This window comes from Euphorbia lathyris, chromosome 10, assembly GCF_963576675.1.
Source record: "Euphorbia lathyris chromosome 10, ddEupLath1.1, whole genome shotgun sequence".
NCBI classification, from domain to species: Eukaryota; Viridiplantae; Streptophyta; class Magnoliopsida; order Malpighiales; family Euphorbiaceae; genus Euphorbia; species Euphorbia lathyris.
This window is the reverse complement of record NC_088919.1, coordinates 71,280,638-71,299,513: the sequence shown is the minus strand read 5'-3', so window position 1 is coordinate 71,299,513 and position 18,876 is coordinate 71,280,638. Positions and strand designations below refer to the sequence as shown.

Below are 18,876 nucleotides of genomic sequence, written 5' to 3'. Positions count from 1 at the left end.
TTTTTATTTGAACCTTAGTGAGACTATTTCACAAAGGTTATGATTCGCTAGTTTATTTATTTTTCTGTTTTAAGCAGGATATAAAGGAAGTTAAGCATGAATTATTTACTCCCCTTCTTATCCAAATTGGTAGAGAGGCTGAGAGATTGTGAGACAACATTGTTTGTTCAGCTTCTAGCAGGTGAGGTTTCATTTCAGTAATTGAAAAGAATTTGCTCAATAGTTTTGCAAATGAGCAGCTAGATGGTTGGTTAAATTTGCTGAGAATTGTAATATTCTGTTGTGGTCATCTGTTATTTGTTTGTTTGTAAAAAGTCTTTTCATGTGAAAAAAGGCAAAATTAGCTGTTGTGGTGCCTTTTCTCCCAGGCCCTGTGTAAAACGCTCCTCTCTTCTTGCAATATTTCTCTCCCTGCTTGCCTTGCTCCTTGCACGTTTAGCCTCAAACTGGTAAGGCAAGGTCTTCTCTCTTGCTTTTTCAGCCATTGATTTATGGATACTTTCCATCAGCACGCACTTGTTCTTGAACATGTTACCTTTCACTTTCATGTACATCTCATGGTACATGTGCTTGTCAATTTTTCGGGCTTCCCTGTACTTGCATAGAAGTCGTCTGAGAACTCGCAGTCTCCTTCATTCTGTGAGGACTGGAACGTAAGTGAATCTTCGTTTTCTGGCATAGTTGCTGCAACTAGAGGACAAAGCCTTAAATGTAATTGATTTGTTGTTGGAAAATAATGTTAGACACCAAGCTTAAGTCCTGTTTTCAAAGGTTTTAAAACTAAGATCCTAAGTTGCAAAATTTTCCACCTTGAGGGACCTAACTGAACTTCCGTGATTTTCTAGTATTTCATAGCATACGAGACATGCTTCTGTTATCTATAAGCATAATTTTATCGGTAAAGTCAATTTTGTAACTTATCATAAATGGGACAAGTTAAGAAAATTTATCAAGCAATACTTAGACTCTATTTCATGTGTCTTCGTGGCAAGTTGTGAATCCTACAGGTTTATTTAAATTTTGAGTCATTTTTATTTTAGAATATTCGTTTAAAGCTGTGAAGGCCGCTTCCATTACATCCATTGCAGCTCGTGGGATGGACTCTGTCTGTGTTGTCACACAGGTAAGTGACCTTCTCAATTTTTTGATCTAGAACTCGAATGTTTTTGCTTAATTTGGAAATTCACGTCTTGAAATTTGAGCAGGACAAGCTTTTGGATCGGACTAGTATTACCCATCTTTTCCCTGTTACCAAGTACCTTGGATTACTGGCCACTGGCATGACAGGTTAGCTTCTCTTTCCCTCCTGTGAAATGAAACTGCATTTCTTTTTATGATGTGATGCACTTTTAGTTTAGTCACTACAGAGTTTAATTTTGTTCAATAAAGGTTATAGTTTTACGTGCAATGTACACATTGTGAAGCATGATTGGACACGCAATGATAGGAATGATGGGAAATAATGTAGATACCTCATTTTTTCTACACCATCAAAATAACCTGTTGACTGCAGTTTCTCTGAACATTTGTGATGGAAAGCCTACGTGCTAGAAGTTTTCATATTTCTTTTCTAGACTGCGACCTGATAATTCACCCTCTCTAGTTACGATCCAATACAAATTAAATTCAGGCAAATGTTTAATGTCTAGGTAAATACTACTGAAACCAGCTTGAGCTACTCATGAATGAATCTTCTTTAAAATCTCAACTCTTCTTTGCTTCACATTTTGCCGCGTTTGCAAAATATTATGGTTTGTACTGCATCTGCACCCTTGCTTTTGGTTAACTCTTATGGATTATTAGCATGAAATTTCATTTTCTTTGTCAATTTACAGCTGATGCAAGGACATTAGTCCAACAAGCTCGAAATGAGGCAGCTGAGTTTCGGTTCAATATGGTTATGAAATGCCCCTGGATGTGTTGGCCAAATGGTATTTTATTACTATTGCATTCTTATGATCTTCTATAATGCTCAAATATTAGTTCGTACTATGTTTTCAAAAACTAATGATCTTTTATTAGTTTGTAGTACGTTTTCAAAAACTAATGATCTTCTATAAGGTCATTTGCTCTTAATTTTTCAAAAACTTGTCTGCCAATTTCATAGCCTATTCCAAAACTTGGCTTTGCTATTATTTCCCCTGCTCTTGCTATGATTTCACTCTCCACGTCTCTCTCTCTTTGTGCCCAGAAGTTGTGAGTTTACTCCACCTGTTTTGAGTAGTTGTTGTGGACTCCACCATTAAGCTTGCCATTGCCTATACTTTTAGAAATTAATAGAAATTTTTGTGTCAGTATCTGAATGTTCCCAGATAGAACATATAGTATAAATTTTGAGTTTAGTGGGTATCACATATAGTAGCTACTACCTATGCTTAGGTTTTACGTGATGAAAAACTGAAGTTTGGTTGACCTGCTTAGATTTTCGTACTAAATATGGTCATGAAATGCCCTGTGGATGTATTGGCCAAATGGTATTTCATTACCATTGCATTCTTATGATCTTTTATAATGTTCAATTAGTATATTTTAATATGTTTTCTCTCTAATTTAGAGCAGCTCCCTTCAATCCAAATCATTATATATTTTAAATATTTTTAATGGACGTATTTTTAATCATTATAAATACTTTTAATGTGTGTATTTTTAATCATTATAAATATTTTTAATGAGCGTATTTTTTATCAATATAAATACTTTTAATGAGTGTATTTTTAATCATTATATATAGTTTCTAGTAAGGGTAAATGTCCACTCATTGTAAGCTAATAATGAGCGGAATTATTCCGCTCATTAATACTTTTAGTAAGAAGGGCTTCCTCAAGGGGAAAATTCCGCTCATTAAAAACATTTAATGAGTGGAATTAGATTTCTAGTGATGGTTTTTCGTCATTAAATCCCATTTTTCTTGAGAACAAGGGGAGGTGAGATTAGTCGAACTGATAAATATATAAATCACTTGGTAACTCATTCTCGATAAGATTTATGCATTTGCAAAGATATTTTTTATAGTTTAAAAGTTTACAAATACGGTTTATCGTATTTCTCTTGTTCTCCAACCATGTGGCTTGAATCATTTTCAAATATAAACAACGTGGTTTAAAAGTTTGCAAACTCTTACAGTTTGGTTCATTCCGTTAGGAAATACAGTCCAAAAACTGAGTTCTTACATGATTTACAATTCTCCTAAATAAATTTATTTTCTGAATATGAGAATTGAATGGTGTCAAACTTAGATAATGGATTTACTGTATAGAGTAGCATAGTCTAACATTCCCAGGCCATAAAGGATGAACAGAGCTTAAGTAAAAACTAATGAACCCAGATTGAGCAGCGACTTGCTGTTAGATAGACTCAAAAGCTTTTCAAAATTTTGAATTTAGCCAAAACCACAAAAAGAGAGAGAAATTGACATATCGTTTAGCTTCAATTGAAGCCGCGATGAAATCAGGCGGGTCCTTACCATACAAAAAATACAAGGGAAGAACTATTAATGAAATGGGAAAAAAATATGTAGAATGAAAAAAAGTACATGAGTATGGTTCTCACATATGGTGAACAGAGATTCAATCTTATTGAAGAATTGAATCATACATTTTATAATTCCTCACAAACAATAAAATATAAACTTACCATACATTTTAATTTTAAATTTTATAGCACATATTGGACTATTTCAAACCACACTTTTCAACTAAAGTTTTCATTCACATGCATATATGGTCAACATTTGACTCCAAATTGGTTTCTAATTCAAATACATAAAATTATGTTTTTTATTTCAATATGCCCCTTAATCTTAATTTCGCTGACTCCTAATTGACCTCCCAATAATTTTATCCAAAATTATTAATATTTTAGAATATATTTTATTTTATACTATCTAAGCAACAAGTTCAGATCTTTTCTATTTTGTTTTTTGCATTATTCATTCACATTGGCATTCACTATTATTAATTAACTGCAAATAAAAGTTCATCTAGAAACAATTGATATAAAATGTAATGGCACGCAAATTGTCAAAGTTTTAAGTTTGCAAAGCAACAAAATATTGAATCCAACAATTACTTAAACATATACTCAAAAGACTTTGCAGAAGCTATCAATGAATCTGTGTATTTGCACAAATTAATTACACCCACACAAGACTTTCAATACAAAAAACAGGAAAACAAAATGACAACCACAAATTAGGATTGTTTATTTTAATGTTTCCAAAACTTTTCTCTTCAATGTTGTATGAGACCAATTTGTTTATACCATAACTAAGAAGAATCTTATTCGTGCTCTTTGAATATCCCAAGACTTTGACTTTTCCAGAATAATGTGGGGAAGCATATATGGGTTCTTTAACATAGCACAATCGTTCCCAAGTAAACTGGTCAAATTCATCCTTCTTTCTGATGTATAAATCAGAGTGACGACCAAAGGAAAAGCTGAAGCAAATCTCCTTTTTCATATCAAATGCCAAAATATCACGGTCACCCGAGCCTAACCAGTGTAGACTACCATCTGCAAAGTATCCAAATCCAGAGTATAATCCTACACAATTTGGACAATCTTTAATCCTTGTCCACGTTTTCAATCTCATCCTATAAATCCAAACTCGGGTTTTAATCAGTGTAGATAACATAAGCACAACTTTGTAATCATTAATAGAGTTATCATAACCCAAACCCAATCCAAATATTTTGTAATTTCTTACAGCTTCCGAAGGGCAATCCGGGAGATTCATATACTTCCGAGTGGATGGATTCCATAAAGCAATCTTGCAACAACTTCCATATATAAGAAGCAAACCATTGCAGTTGCCATATATGTTTTTCCATATATCTAAGCTTGGTTTTTCGAGTAGAATCTCTTGTTCCTCACCATCATTCATATCAATTATATGAAATCGTCTTGGCTCATTCTTCAATGATGTATGCTATAAAATTACCTTGCGACGACTGATGTTTTCAGAAGATCTCATGAGATAGTAATTTGCGAAATTAGGGCTATCTATGATTGCGCATAAAGATTTAGAAACGCGTCTGAATCGTAGAACTGACTTAACAGGCAAACATATAAAAATTTCAGTGATCAAATCTCCAGGAAAATGTCCATAACTGCTGACTTGAAATTTACTAGTAATTGGCAGAGACACACCTATTATATATAAAACATAAAAACAAAGCGAATATTCACAAACAGACATGACTATTCAGGAACGGACATGATTATTCATGAAGGAAATTGACTGTTGGTATTTAAATTAATTACATTGATCACAATTATTTTTAAGGAAGGGCCTGTTTGTTTTATCTGCTGTTGTTGTTTGCTGTTTGTTGTTACGGTTTGCTGTTTGTTGTTTGCTGTTTGATTATTAGTGTTTGGTAAAACTATGATTGCATGTTGCTGTTAGTATGTAAAATGACTAATATGGACATGATTTAAATAAATATATAAATTAATTCTAAAAATAATAAAAATAACCTAAATAACTAAATTACAATTACAAAAATAATTATTTATATATAACTTCATTTTTCCATAAAAAAAACTATATACTAAAAATTAAATTGCTATAAAATTGTCTGTAATATTTCTTCATTTTAAAGATCAATTTTTATCTCTAAATAGGATGGAAGCAATCTCATCTCTCAAAACATTCATTTGAGTTGCTCCAGTTTCCTCGTGATTTTCATTTGTATCAACATCATTTGAACTACTCAATGAGTCGTACGGCACAAAATCAGGATCTGCTAATGTGTTTCGTCGAATATAATTATGTAGTGCCATTGAAGCAATCACGATATCCCTTTTACTGTCTCTTTTCCCTTTAGATCTTTCCACAGTTTCCAATGGAGTTTCATCGAATCCCATTTATGTGATGTGATATTGTGGGTTGGAGGTAGTTGATAACCATTGAGTATATCTTTCATTAGCAGACAAGGCCCAATTAATAAAATAAATAAATATATATATAGTTAGGATTATTTTTAATATGATTTTGTAAGTTATTGTATTGTTGAATATGTTTATATATGTATATATATATATATATATATATGCTTTATATTTAATCGCTATATGTAAATCCTTTTATGTGGCAAATATATGACAATTATCACTTATTGAGTAGGCAGCTCACCCATTGCCACCATTTTTCAGTAGATAACGTTTAGTGGTTCAGTTCTGTCCCCCAGCGTTTCAGTTATCTCGTTATTATTAGGTGGGCCAGCATGTTGCAGCTTGTTTAAGGTTGAAGCATGTATTAGGATTAAAATAAATGTCTATCTAGTTTAAGTAAAACTTTAAATTGAAATTTTATCTTGTTGGATAAAAACTAGGGGCTACAGTATTATAATTTCAAGTTGCATTTTGGTCGTAATTTGAAAATTTGTTTTGCCTAATTTAAATGTAAAATAGTTTAGCATTTTTATAAGAAAAACACATTAGATCATAATTTTTACATTTTTATAAAAAAACCTTTCATTTCGGTCAATCTCTCATCTGAATCCAAAACTATCTTGATGACTCCCCGACACTAAATCTGAATAGCAGCATCAGAATCCCTACTAGGGAAAGGCAAACTCGTCAAACCTGGGAGGAGCCTTATACGGTGGTAATAGGTAAAAATGACCTGTCATGTGTCTCCTCATTTGTTTTTATTTCTTTCATGTTGTTCTTCATGTCCATATTAAGCTTTTTTTCTATGAAAGGGTTGAATCTCAAGCACGATAGGAAAGATGATGGAGATAAAAATCAGACCTTGAATCTCAATCTCTTTCTCTTTTCAATTTAGAACTTTAGAATTGAAAATAAATAAACTGTAACTTTTTCTCCATTTTTTTCTATACCGCATTCTTCAGTCTACTACTCCATTAGTGAAAAGCAACGTCTGCCCCTCCTATCCCTGAGAATACAAGAGGAATATTAGGGGTACATGACACCCATAGACTGTATTGGTAAACTTTTAAACTATAAAAACGTCTTTGCAAATGCATAGATCTTACCGGGAATAAGCTACCAAGCCAATTATATCTATCCATTCTACTAATCGCACCTCCCCTTGTGCGGTTCCTAGGAAAAACTAATAAGCATTTTTATCTCATCTGGCTCAAGTAGTGCAACTTTGTTCCTCCCAACCTATACCAAATTGTATTTCTTGCACTGATCAAGAACAAACTTATTGACACCCAAAGGACGTTCTCCTTCGTAAGCCCCAACAACTTGATGAATCTTATCCTACAATTCCGTCCTCCTGTAACTATTTTCAGGCACTCGTACTGTCCCATGAAAGCCACCATTTATAGTGAGTGGAGGCATTGGAACAATGGGAAACCTGTTATGAATTGGAAGATTATGAATCTATGGCAAAGGCAATTGATGCTTTAGAAGAAAAGAAAAAAGTATTTTTTTTGTTAATTTGAAGGCTATTTTATTAAGGTTATGTTTTAGAAATAATGTATATCCGTGCAACATAGCCTGTGATTTTTTTGTTGAATTTGACAGCCAAGGATCAAACACTCTAAGCAGAAGAAGAAACTGAAGCTAGTATATGGAGAAGATGAGATGGCACTAAGGGATATTTTCACAATCTTCCAATTCATAACATGTATCCTCTTGTTCAAATGTATCGACTGGCCATAAATGGCGGAGAAGATATCGTTGCGCTTATGAAGGAGAACCTCCTTTGAGTGTTGGTATGGGTTGGGAGGAACAAAGTTGCACTACGTGACCCAGATGAGTTAGAAAATGTTTTTTGGTTTTCTTGAGAACAAGGGGAGGTGAGATTAGTCGAACTGATAAATATATAAATCACTTGGTAACTCATTCTCGATAAGATTTATGCATTTGCAAAGATATTTTTTATAGTTTAAAAGTTTACAAATACGGTTTATGGTATTTCTCTTGTTCTCCAACCATGTGGCTTGAATCATTTTCAAATATAAACAACGTGATTTAAAAGTTTGCAAACTCTTACAGTTTGGTTCATTCCGTTAGGAAATACAGTCCAAAAACTGAGTTCTTACATGATTTACAATTCTCCTAAATAAATTTATTTTCTGAATATGAGAATTGAATGGTGTCAAACTTAGATAATGGATTTACTGTATAGAGCAGCATAGTCTAACATTCCCAGGCCATAAAGGATGAACACAGCTTAAGTAAAAACTAATGAACCCAGATTGAGCAGCGACTTGCTGTTAGATAGACTCAAAATCTTTTCAAAATTTTGAATTTAGCCAAAACCACAAAAAGAGAGAGAAATTGACATATTGTTTAGCTTCAATTGAAGCCGCGATGAAATCAGGTGGGTCCTTACCATACAAAAAATACAAGGGAAGAACTATTAATGAAATGGGAAAAAAATATGTAGAATGAAAAAAAGTACATGAGTATGGTTCTCACATATGGTGAACAGAGATTCAATCTTATTGAAGAATTGAATCATACATTTTATAATTCCTCACAAACAATAAAATATAAACTTACCATACATTTTAATTTTAAATTTTATAGCACATATTGGACTATTTCAAACCACACTTTTCAACTAAATTTTATATTCACCCTCTCTAGTTACGATCCAATACAAATTAAATTCAGGCAAATGTTTAATGTCTAGGTAAATACTACTGAAACCAGCTTGAGCTACTCATGAATGAATCTTCTTTAAAATCTCAACTCTTCTTTGCTTCACATTTTGCCGCGTTTGCAAAATATTCTGGTTTGTACTGCATCTGCACCCTTGCTTTTGGTTAACTCTTATGGATTATTAGCATGAAATTTCATTTTCTTTGTCAATTTACAGCTGATGCAAGGACATTAGTCCAACAAGCTCGAAATGAGGCAGCTGAGTTTCGGTTCAATATGGTTATGAAATGCCCCTGGATGTGTTGGCCAAATGGTATTTTATTACTATTGCATTCTTATGATCTTCTATAATGCTCAAATATTAGTTCGTACTATGTTTTCAAAAACTAATGATCTTTTATTAGTTTGTAGTACGTTTTCAAAAACTAATGATCTTCTATAAGGTCATTTGCTCTTAATTTTTCAAAAACTTGTCTGCCATTTTCATAGCCTATTCCAAAACTTGGCTTTGCTATTATTTCCCCTGCTCTTGTTATGATTTCACTCTCCACGTCTCTCTCTCTTTGTGCCCAGAAGTTGTGAGTTTACTCCACCTGTTTTGAGTAGTTGTTGTGGACTCCACCATTAAGCTTGCCATTGCCTATACTTTTAGAAATTAATAGAAATTTTTGTGTCAGTATCTGAATGTTCCCAGATAGAACATATAGTATAAATTTTGAGTTTAGTGGGTATCACATATAGTAGCTACTACCTATGCTTAGGTTTTACGTGATGAAAAACTGAAGTTTGGTTGACCTGCTTAGATTTTCGTACTAAATATGGTCATGAAATGCCCTGTGGATGTATTGGCCAAATGGTATTTCATTACCATTGCATTCTTATGATCTTTTATAATGTTCAATTAGTATATTTTAATATGTTTTCTCTCTAATTTAGAGCAGCTCCCTTCAATCCAAATCATTATATATTTTAAATATTTTTAATGGACGTATTTTTAATCATTATAAATACTTTTAATGTGTGTATTTTTAATCATTATAAATATTTTTAATGAGCGTATTTTTTATCAATATAAATACTTTTAATGAGTGTATTTTTAATCATTATATATAGTTTCTAGTAAGGGTAAATGTCCACTCATTGTAAGCTAATAATGAGCGGAATTATTCCGCTCATTAATACTTTTAGTAAGAAGGGCTTCCTCAAGGGGAAAATTCCGCTCATTAAAAACATTTAATGAGTGGAATTAGATTTCTAGTGATGGTTTTTCGTCATTAAATCCCATTTTTCTTGAGAACAAGGGGAGGTGAGATTAGTCGAACTGATAAATATATAAATCACTTGGTAACTCATTCTCGATAAGATTTATGCATTTGCAAAGATATTTTTTATAGTTTAAAAGTTTACAAATACGGTTTATCGTATTTCTCTTGTTCTCCAACCATGTGGCTTGAATCATTTTCAAATATAAACAACGTGGTTTAAAAGTTTGCAAACTCTTACAGTTTGGTTCATTCCGTTAGGAAATACAGTCCAAAAACTGAGTTCTTACATGATTTACAATTCTCCTAAATAAATTTATTTTCTGAATATGAGAATTGAATGGTGTCAAACTTAGATAATGGATTTACTGTATAGAGTAGCATAGTCTAACATTCCCAGGCCATAAAGGATGAACACAGCTTAAGTAAAAACTAATGAACCCAGATTGAGCAGCGACTTGCTGTTAGATAGACTCAAAAGCTTTTCAAAATTTTGAATTTAGCCAAAACCACAAAAAGAGAGAGAAATTGACATATCGTTTAGCTTCAATTGAAGCCGCGATGAAATCAGGCGGGTCCTTACCATACAAAAAATACAAGGGAAGAACTATTAATGAAATGGGAAAAAAATATGTAGAATGAAAAAAAGTACATGAGTATGGTTCTCACATATGGTGAACAGAGATTCAATCTTATTGAAGAATTGAATCATACATTTTATAATTCCTCACAAACAATAAAATATAAACTTACCATACATTTTAATTTTAAATTTTATAGCACATATTGGACTATTTCAAACCACACTTTTCAACTAAAGTTTTCATTCACATGCATATATGGTCAACATTTGACTCCAAATTGGTTTCTAATTCAAATACATAAAATTATGTTTTTTATTTCAACATGCCCCTTAATCTTAATTTCGCTGACTCCTAATTGACCTCCCAATAATTTTATCCAAAATTATTAATATTTTAGAATATATTTTATTTTATACTATCTAAGCATCAAGTTCAGACCTTTTCTATTTTGTTTTTTGCATTATTCATTCACATTGGCATTCACTATTATTAATTAACTGCAAATAAAAGTTCATCTAGAAACAATTGATATAAAATGTAATGGCACGCAAATTGTCAAAGTTTTTAGTTTGCAAAGCAACAAAATATTGAATCCAACAATTACTTAAACATATACTAAAAAGACTTTGCAGAAGCTATCAATGAATCTGTGTATTTGCACAAATTAATTACACCCACACAAGACTTTCAATACAAAAAACAGGAAAACAAAATGACAACCACAAATTAGGATTGTTTATTTTAATGTTTCCAAAACTTTTCTCTTCAATGTTGTATGAGACCAATTTGTTTATACCATAACTAAGAAGAATCTTATTCGTGCTCTTTGAATATCCCAAGACTTTGACTTTTCCAGAATAATGTGGGGAAGCATATATGGGTTCTTTAACATAGCACAATCGTTCCCAAGTAAACTGGTCAAATTCATCCTTCTTTCTGATGTATAAATCAGAGTGACGACCAAAGGAAAAGCTGAAGCAAAGACACCCTTCTAAAACATGCAAATCAGTCAAAACTGGTATACTGGGGTAAAAAGGCTTAGGCAATAACGAGAACATCTCCTTTTTCATATCAAATGCCAAAATATCACGGTCACCCGAGCCTAACCAGTGTAGACTACCATCTGCAAAGTATCCAAATCCAGAGTATAATCCTACACAATTTGGACAATCTTTAATCCTTGTCAACCTTTTCAATCTCATCCTATAAATCCAAACTCGGGTTTTAATCAGTGTAGATAACATAAGCACAACTTTGTAATCATTAATAGAGTTATCATAACCCAAACCCAATCCAAATATTTTGTAATTTCTTACAGCTTCCGAAGGGCAATCCGGGAGATTCATATACTTCCGAGTGGATGGATTCCATAAAGCAATCTTGCAACAACTTCCATATATAAGAAGCAAACCATTGCAGTTGCCATATATGTTTTTCCATATATCTAAGCTTGGTTTTTCGAGTAGAATCTCTTGTTCCTCACCATCATTCATATCAATTATATGAAATCGTCTTGGCTCATTCTTCAATGATGTATGCTGTAAAATTACCTTGCGACGACTGATGTTTTCAGAAGATCTCATGAGATAGTAATTTGCGAAATTAGGGCTATCTATGATTGCGCATAAAGATTTAGAAACGCGTCTGAATCGTAGAACTGACTTAACAGGCAAACATATAAAAATTTCAGTGATCAAATCTCCAGGAAAATGTCCCATAACTGCTGACTTGAAATTTACTAGTAATTGGCAGAGACACACCTATTATATATAAAACATAAAAACAAAGCCAATATTCACAAACAGACATGACTATTCAGGAACGGACATGATTATTCATGAAGGAAATTGACTGTTGGTATTTAAATTAATTACATTGATCACAATTATTTTTAAGGAAGGGCCTGTTTGTTTTATCTGCTGTTGCTGTTTGCTGTTTGTTGTTACGGTTTGCTGTTTGTTGTTTGCTGTTTGATTATTAGTGTTTGGTAAAACTATGATTGCATGTTGCTGTTAGTATGTAAAATGACTAATATGGACATGATTTAAATAAATATATAAATTAATTCTAAAAATAATAAAAATAACCTAAATAACTAAATTACAATTACAAAAATAATTATTTATATATAACTTCATTTTTCCATAAAAAAAACTATATACTAAAAATTAAATTGCTATAAAATTGTCTGTAATATTTCTTCATTTTAAAGATCAATTTTTATCTCTAAATAGGATGGAAGCAATCTCATCTCTCAAAGCATTCATTTGAGTTGCTCCAGTTTCCTCGTGATTTTCATTTGTATCAACATCATTTGAACTACTCAATGAGTCATACGGCACAAAATCAGGATCTGCTAATGTGTTTCTTCGAATATAATTACGTAGTGCCATTGAAGCAATCACGATATCCCTTTTACTGTCTCTTTTCCCTTTAGATCTTTCCACAGTTTCCAATGGAGTTTCATCGAATCCCATTTATTTCTCATCTGATCTTTAGTAAATATGTGACCCGCAATTTTCATTTCATTTTCTACCCATGGCCATCCTTTCAGACCCCATCCCCCTCCACTTCTTTTACCAAGATTGGTGCCCCGAACACAAATATCAAGAAACACATTAAATTCTACATCATTCCATTTTTTTCTTGGAACAGTTTTTTTTTTCTTGTGTTACCACCTATTAATAATAAAATAGATATGTATGCAATAATCTATAGATTAATTTTTTTAATTGGAACTAGGTGAGTGGTTGTGAGGGCAGAGAATCCCAACTAGGTTGGCACCCCTGCAGCACTGAAACCGAACCTGCTTAATTAAAATTGAAAAAAGAAAACATACAAAGAGAGAGCAAGCAATTAAACAAACCCATAGACAACACCGTCGTTTAAGTTCTCACTAATAAATTCTAAGCAGACTGATGGGGCAAAGTCCCACCAATTCTCTTTTTGAGTAATTCTACCTAAATTAGCCAAACAATCTGCGACTTTGTTACCTTCGCGGAAAATGTGAGATACAACTAAAACCATTTGATTTAAGTTTTCCAAACAATCTTTCCAGTCATCTCCACTACAAGAAAAAAGGGTTTTAGTGACCAAAATTTAATATAGGTATAGTTTCCCTCATTAAAAATATGTTCTCAATACATTTAATGTGCGGATATCATATTAATGAGCAAAGTATATAATTTGACTCAATTTTCCTAACATTCCACTCATTATTTCATAACAATAAAAAAACCACCTTTTAATTATAAAAAACCCCACTCATTAATAACCTTAATCTTTAATTTACCGCCAATGTGACCTAAAATTCATTCCAAATATTTCATTCCCCCCTAAGGGAGTGTTTGGTTAGATAAATTTAGATTATGGAATGGAAATGATAGTAAATTATTCCCTTTTTGGTTAACCAAATATAGCTTGGGAATTAGAATCTCATTCCCCAACTTTGACAATTATTCATTCCCTCCACTTTTCACTTCAATCAAATTTCATTCTCATTCCTAATGATTTATATATATATAAAAAATAATAATAATATAACATATCCACGTTTTACCCAACATATACCCACCACTATTTTACCAACCCACGTACCCAACATATCCACCTTATAATTTATATATATCCACCTTATAATTTATATAATATATAGATATATTATGTGTAAATGTATTTTCCTGTACTAGTTTATAATACAACTTTTTTGTACAGTAAAAAAAGTTATCATCAATAAATCATTAATTTGCTTTTCTAGATGATATAAATTTTTGTATATTTTTTAATTTAATTGAAATTATAATTATTATTATTTACTAAATTATTTTTAATAAATTTTGTACTCATTTTTATTACGATCATTAACAAACCAAACAGCTTCAAAGAGAATCGCATTCCCATTCCAGGTTGAACCAAACATATTGAATAAATAGTCATTCCGATTCTTATTCCGCCACATTCCGTTTCCGTTTCCCTTTCTGATTCCGAAGTTTAAACCAAATCGCACCCTAAAATCAGACACAAAGTTCACGCTTTCAGCCAAAAAAGCTCTCCTTCCTGTTCGACCTAGGTCTGCTCCCATCTTCTCACTCTCATCTTCTGAAATTGGGACTCAACTAGCCTCTCTATTCCTTCTTCAGCAGATTTTTGGGTTTTCCTCATTCTGTTCGGTATCTCTTCTCATCTCTTGTTAATTTCTTTATTTTTTCATGTTTTCTTCATGTTCTTGTGTTTTCCTTTATGTGTTTAGATTCAATGTCTTTATGTGTTTTCCTTTTTCCTTTATGGGTTTAGATTCAATGTCTTAAGAAGTGGAGTTGGAAACTCAAAACCCATCAAAAACCCCAACCTCTCTCTCTTCCCGTACATGGCTTCACCATCTTTCAAAAACCCCTGTAGATTTTCTTTTGCCGCCGCATCCGAGGATTGTGATGTCACCACCAAGATTCCTCCCGATGATCGAATTCCTGCTACCATTATTACCGGCTTTTTGGGTTCTGGAAAGGTATTGTAATCTTTCTATTTTAGTTGTTACCTTTTCCCTTTGTATTAATTCGTACTAAAATTAAGAAGATATGCTACTTCAAATGTAATTGCTGACTTATTAAGCTTTCTAAATGGTCAATGCAAATGCTAGTTAAAAATTTCCATTTTCTTGAATTTCTTCTCAACTGAACTTAATTGGGCTGACATTTTTCCTTGCGTTGATGAACAGACAACATTACTTAACCATATATTGACTGCAGACCATGGGAAGCGCATAGCAGTGATTGAGAATGAGGTATTAGTTTGCATTGTTTTTGGCTGTTCGCTTATTAGTTAAACCACCATTTTTGCTATAATCATGGGAGTCTCTATGTATATTGTTGTATCATTATGACCATGGTACATAATCTCAAACTTTTGTAAGTTTATTATTATAGTCCTGCTTGTGAGAGTACGTTTATAGTGTGCAGATGTATAATTTCCTCTCCTAATGTTGAATTGCAGTACGGTGAATTTGACATTGATGGTTCTCTAGTTGCTGCAAAAACTACTGGAGCTGAAGACATTATTATGTTGAACAATGGTTGTTTGTGCTGTACAGTGAGGGGTGATCTTGTGAGAATGATAGCTGAACTAGTGGCTAAAAACAGAGGAAATTTTGATCATATTGTAATTGAAACTACAGGTTAGATATTACTGTATTAGTCAAAATGTACTGTTCTGAAATCGCTATACAGTAGTGACTTGTTATCTAAATGCTTTCTTGTTGTGTGTACATCAAATGATGTACTTGTTACACATTTACTAAAATATGCCATACTGAAACCTTACAGGTCTTGCTAATCCAGCACCAATAATTCAGATTTTTTATGCTGAGGATGCCGTTTGTAATGATGTCAAGTTGGACGGTGTTGTAACTTTGGTTGATGCTAAACATGCTGCTTTTCATCTCGATGAGGTCAAACTGAAAGGAGTAGTTAATGGAGTCTTAAGGGGTAAATTTCACTAATGGTGTACAACCTTTGTCCCATTTCACACTTTGGTGTACAACCTTCATTTTGTCTCACTAATATGTACGACCTTATAGGTGACCTCCCACTTTGGTGTACAGCAGGTAAAAATGACCTGTCAACCGTGGGACCCACAAATTAAAAAATAATTAATTTTTATCCTTTTTCTTTTTTACCCTTATCTCTCCATATCTTCACCTTCTCCCCTCTATTTCTTTCTCTCTTCAAATTTTTTTCTCTCTCTAATCTCTCTTCAAATTTGTTTTTCTCTCTAACCTTCTTTATTTGAGATTGCTTTTCTAATGGTTCAAACAAACTATGGTTCAACAAAGAAATAATACCTAACCAATCAAAACATGTAAAAATTTGATGCGGGTAATTTTTTTCCTCAATGAAATAGAGTTGCAGTGCTATTTATGTTGGAAAAATATCTATTTCCATTCCATATGAAATTATAAAAATGAATGCTTCTTTTTTTTTTTTTTTGAAACAAAAAATGAATGCTTCTCAAATTAATCAAATCATATTTTGTTACTTTTAAAACGAAAATAATTACTGGTTGCTATAGTTATCAATCCGTAATAAATTTAGAATAATTCGCAAAAACATTTACATTCCTATGAATTAATTTTACAGGGCTGAGAATAGCTCTTGCTAGCTTCAAGGTAACAGAACACAAAAATTAATCAATTTTTAAGGACTAGTGTTAAAAAATGAGAGGTTCAACATTATAATAACTCAAAAATTATCAATCACGATCAATCAGGATCATAGTTTAAACTGTTATGGTGAAAATGGATTTTATTTTTTCAAGACATTGGATGCACGAAGTAACATGAAAATATAGTACAGCAAAATGAAGTTTCCTATAAACTAAATAGACAAGCATTATCACTTTTTCTTTATTCTTACCGACCAGAGTTTACGTATCATTAACAATCAGTAAAAACCTTAATTATTTATATATTATAGAGAAGGTTAGAGAGAGATGAGCTAGAGAGAGAAATAAATTTGGAGAGAGAGGTTAGAGAGAGAGAAAAATAGAAGGAAGAAGATGAAGATATGGAAGGATAAGGGTAAAAAAGAGAAAGGATAAAAATTAATTATTTTTTAATTTGTGAGTCCCACTTTTATTAATGATTTGAATGAAAAGTGATGAGGTGGCGCGTTGACTATGCGTTGAACGGTCATTTTTACCTGCTGTACACCAAAATGGGAGGTCACCTATAAGTTCGTACATATTAGTGAGAAAAATTAAAGGTTGTACACCAAGTGTGAAACGGACTAAAGGTTGTACACCATTGATGAAATTTACCCGAGTCTTAAGTCTTAAGTATTTTTATCCTCAAATTACCTTGGTCTTATGTTCTATATGTATTATAGTGAACACATAAACTGGTAAGCACATGTAAGCAAATTTAAATGCCAAATAATTTGTTCCTTCTCAATGCAGAGACTTGATATATTGGGAGCATTAGAGGATGTTGTTGGGGAATTCAATGATTTGAGTATGACAACTACTAACATCCATCATGGTCAGCGTTATTTCAATGAGTAAGCTGCTGTGAACTGCTTTTTCCAGGGTACACTGAGATGAAAATCAAATATTTTGGGGAAGGGGAATAATATTTGTTACTTTACTCTAAATAGGGTTATAATAGAATGTAATCAATGTAATGTAGAGTGTTCAATCTTTCTTTATTAGGCCAAATAAAATAGAAAATGGAAATGACGAATACATGTAGAGTTGCATATCATTTTAATAATGTTTGGGATTATCTTAGGTATTTTTTACTGCCAATTTTGTTAATTTTTTATTTGAACCTTAGTGAGACTATTTCACAAAGGTTATGATTCGCTAGTTTATTTATTTTTCTGTTTTAAGCAGGATATAAAGGAAGTTAAGCATGAATTATTTACTCCCCTTCTTATCCAAATTGGTTGAGAGGCTGAGAGATTGTGAGACAACATTGTTTGTTCAGCTTCTAGCAGGTGAGGTTTCATTTCAGTAATTGAAAAGAATTTGCTCAATAGTTTTGCAAATGAGCAGCTAGATGGTTGGTTAAATTTGCTGAGAATTGTAATATTCTGTTGTGGTCATCTGTTATTTGTTTGTTTGTAAAAAGTCTTTTCATGTGAAAAAAGACAAAATTAGCTGTTGTGGTGCCTTTTCTCCCAGGCCCTGTGTAAAACGCTCCTCTCTTCTTGCAATATTTCTCTCCCTGCTTGCCTTACTCCTTGCACGTTTAGCCTCAAACTGGTAAGGCAAGGTCTTCTCTCTTGCTTTTTCAGCCATTGATTTATGGATACTTTCCATCAGCACGCACTTGTTCTTGAACATGTTACCTTTCACTTTCATGTACATCTCATGGTACATGTGCTTGTCAATTTTTCGGGCTTCCCTGTACTTGCATAGAAGTCGTCTGAGAGCTCGCAGTCTCTTTCATTCTGTGAGGACTGGAACGTAAGTGAATCTTCGTTTTCTGGCATAGTTGCTGCAACTAGAGGACAAAGCCTTAAATGTAATTGATTTGTTGTTGGAAAATAATGTTAGAAACCAAGCTTAAGTCCTGTTAAGATCCTAAGTTGCAAAATTTTCCACCTTGAGGGACCTAACTGAACTTCCGTGATTTTCTAGTATTTCATAGCATACGAGACATGCTTCTGTTATCTATAAGCATAATTTTATCGGTAAAGTCAATTTTGTAACGTATCATAAATGGGACAAGTTAAGAAAATTTATCAAGCAATACTTAGACTCTATTTCATGTGTCTTCGTGGCAAGTTGTGAATCCTACAGGTTTATTTAAATTTTGAGTCATTTTTATTGTAGAATATTCGTTTAAAGCTGTGAAGGCCGCTTCCATTACATCCATTGAAGCTCGTGGGATGGACTCTGTCTGTGTTGTCACACAGGTAAGTGACCTTCTCAATTTTTTGATCTAGAACTCG

The 18,876-nt window shown here is 32.6% G+C and overlaps 2 protein-coding genes across 6 annotated transcripts; both read left to right on the top strand.

Moving 5' to 3' along the window:
* Positions 1-83: 83 nt before the first annotated feature.
* Positions 84-7,766, top strand: LOC136209588 (proteasome subunit alpha type-6-like). 4 transcript variants are annotated; one of them, XM_066001106.1, is made up of 5 exons: positions 84-181; positions 1,041-1,123; positions 1,206-1,287; positions 1,836-1,931; positions 7,498-7,766. In XM_066001106.1, exons 1-5 carry the CDS (start codon positions 97-99, stop codon positions 7,515-7,517), a joined length of 366 nt encoding a protein of 121 aa, XP_065857178.1. In that variant the 5' UTR covers positions 84-96; the 3' UTR covers positions 7,518-7,766. The 4 variants fall into 4 exon arrangements, with proteins under 4 accessions (XP_065857178.1, XP_065857176.1, XP_065857177.1 ...); XM_066001104.1 differs by having other exon boundaries at positions 6,547-7,766; XM_066001105.1 differs by lacking the exon at positions 7,498-7,766 and having other exon boundaries at positions 1,836-2,076.
* LOC136209582 (uncharacterized) lies at positions 5,543-18,155 on the top strand. Of its 2 annotated transcripts, none has more exons than XM_066001095.1 (10): positions 5,543-6,614; positions 8,801-8,896; positions 12,664-14,598; positions 14,723-14,933; positions 15,144-15,209; positions 15,419-15,599; positions 15,748-15,872; positions 17,378-17,478; positions 17,813-17,916; positions 18,104-18,155. In XM_066001095.1, the coding sequence occupies exons 4-9, from the start codon at positions 14,796-14,798 to the stop codon at positions 17,817-17,819; spliced, it is 618 nt and encodes a 205-aa protein (XP_065857167.1). In that variant the 5' UTR covers positions 5,543-6,614; positions 8,801-8,896; positions 12,664-14,598; positions 14,723-14,795; the 3' UTR covers positions 17,820-17,916; positions 18,104-18,155. The 2 variants fall into 2 exon arrangements, with proteins under 2 accessions (XP_065857167.1, XP_065857166.1); XM_066001094.1 differs by lacking the exon at positions 5,543-6,614 and adding an exon at positions 8,605-8,716.
* Positions 18,156-18,876: the final 721 nt, after the last annotated feature.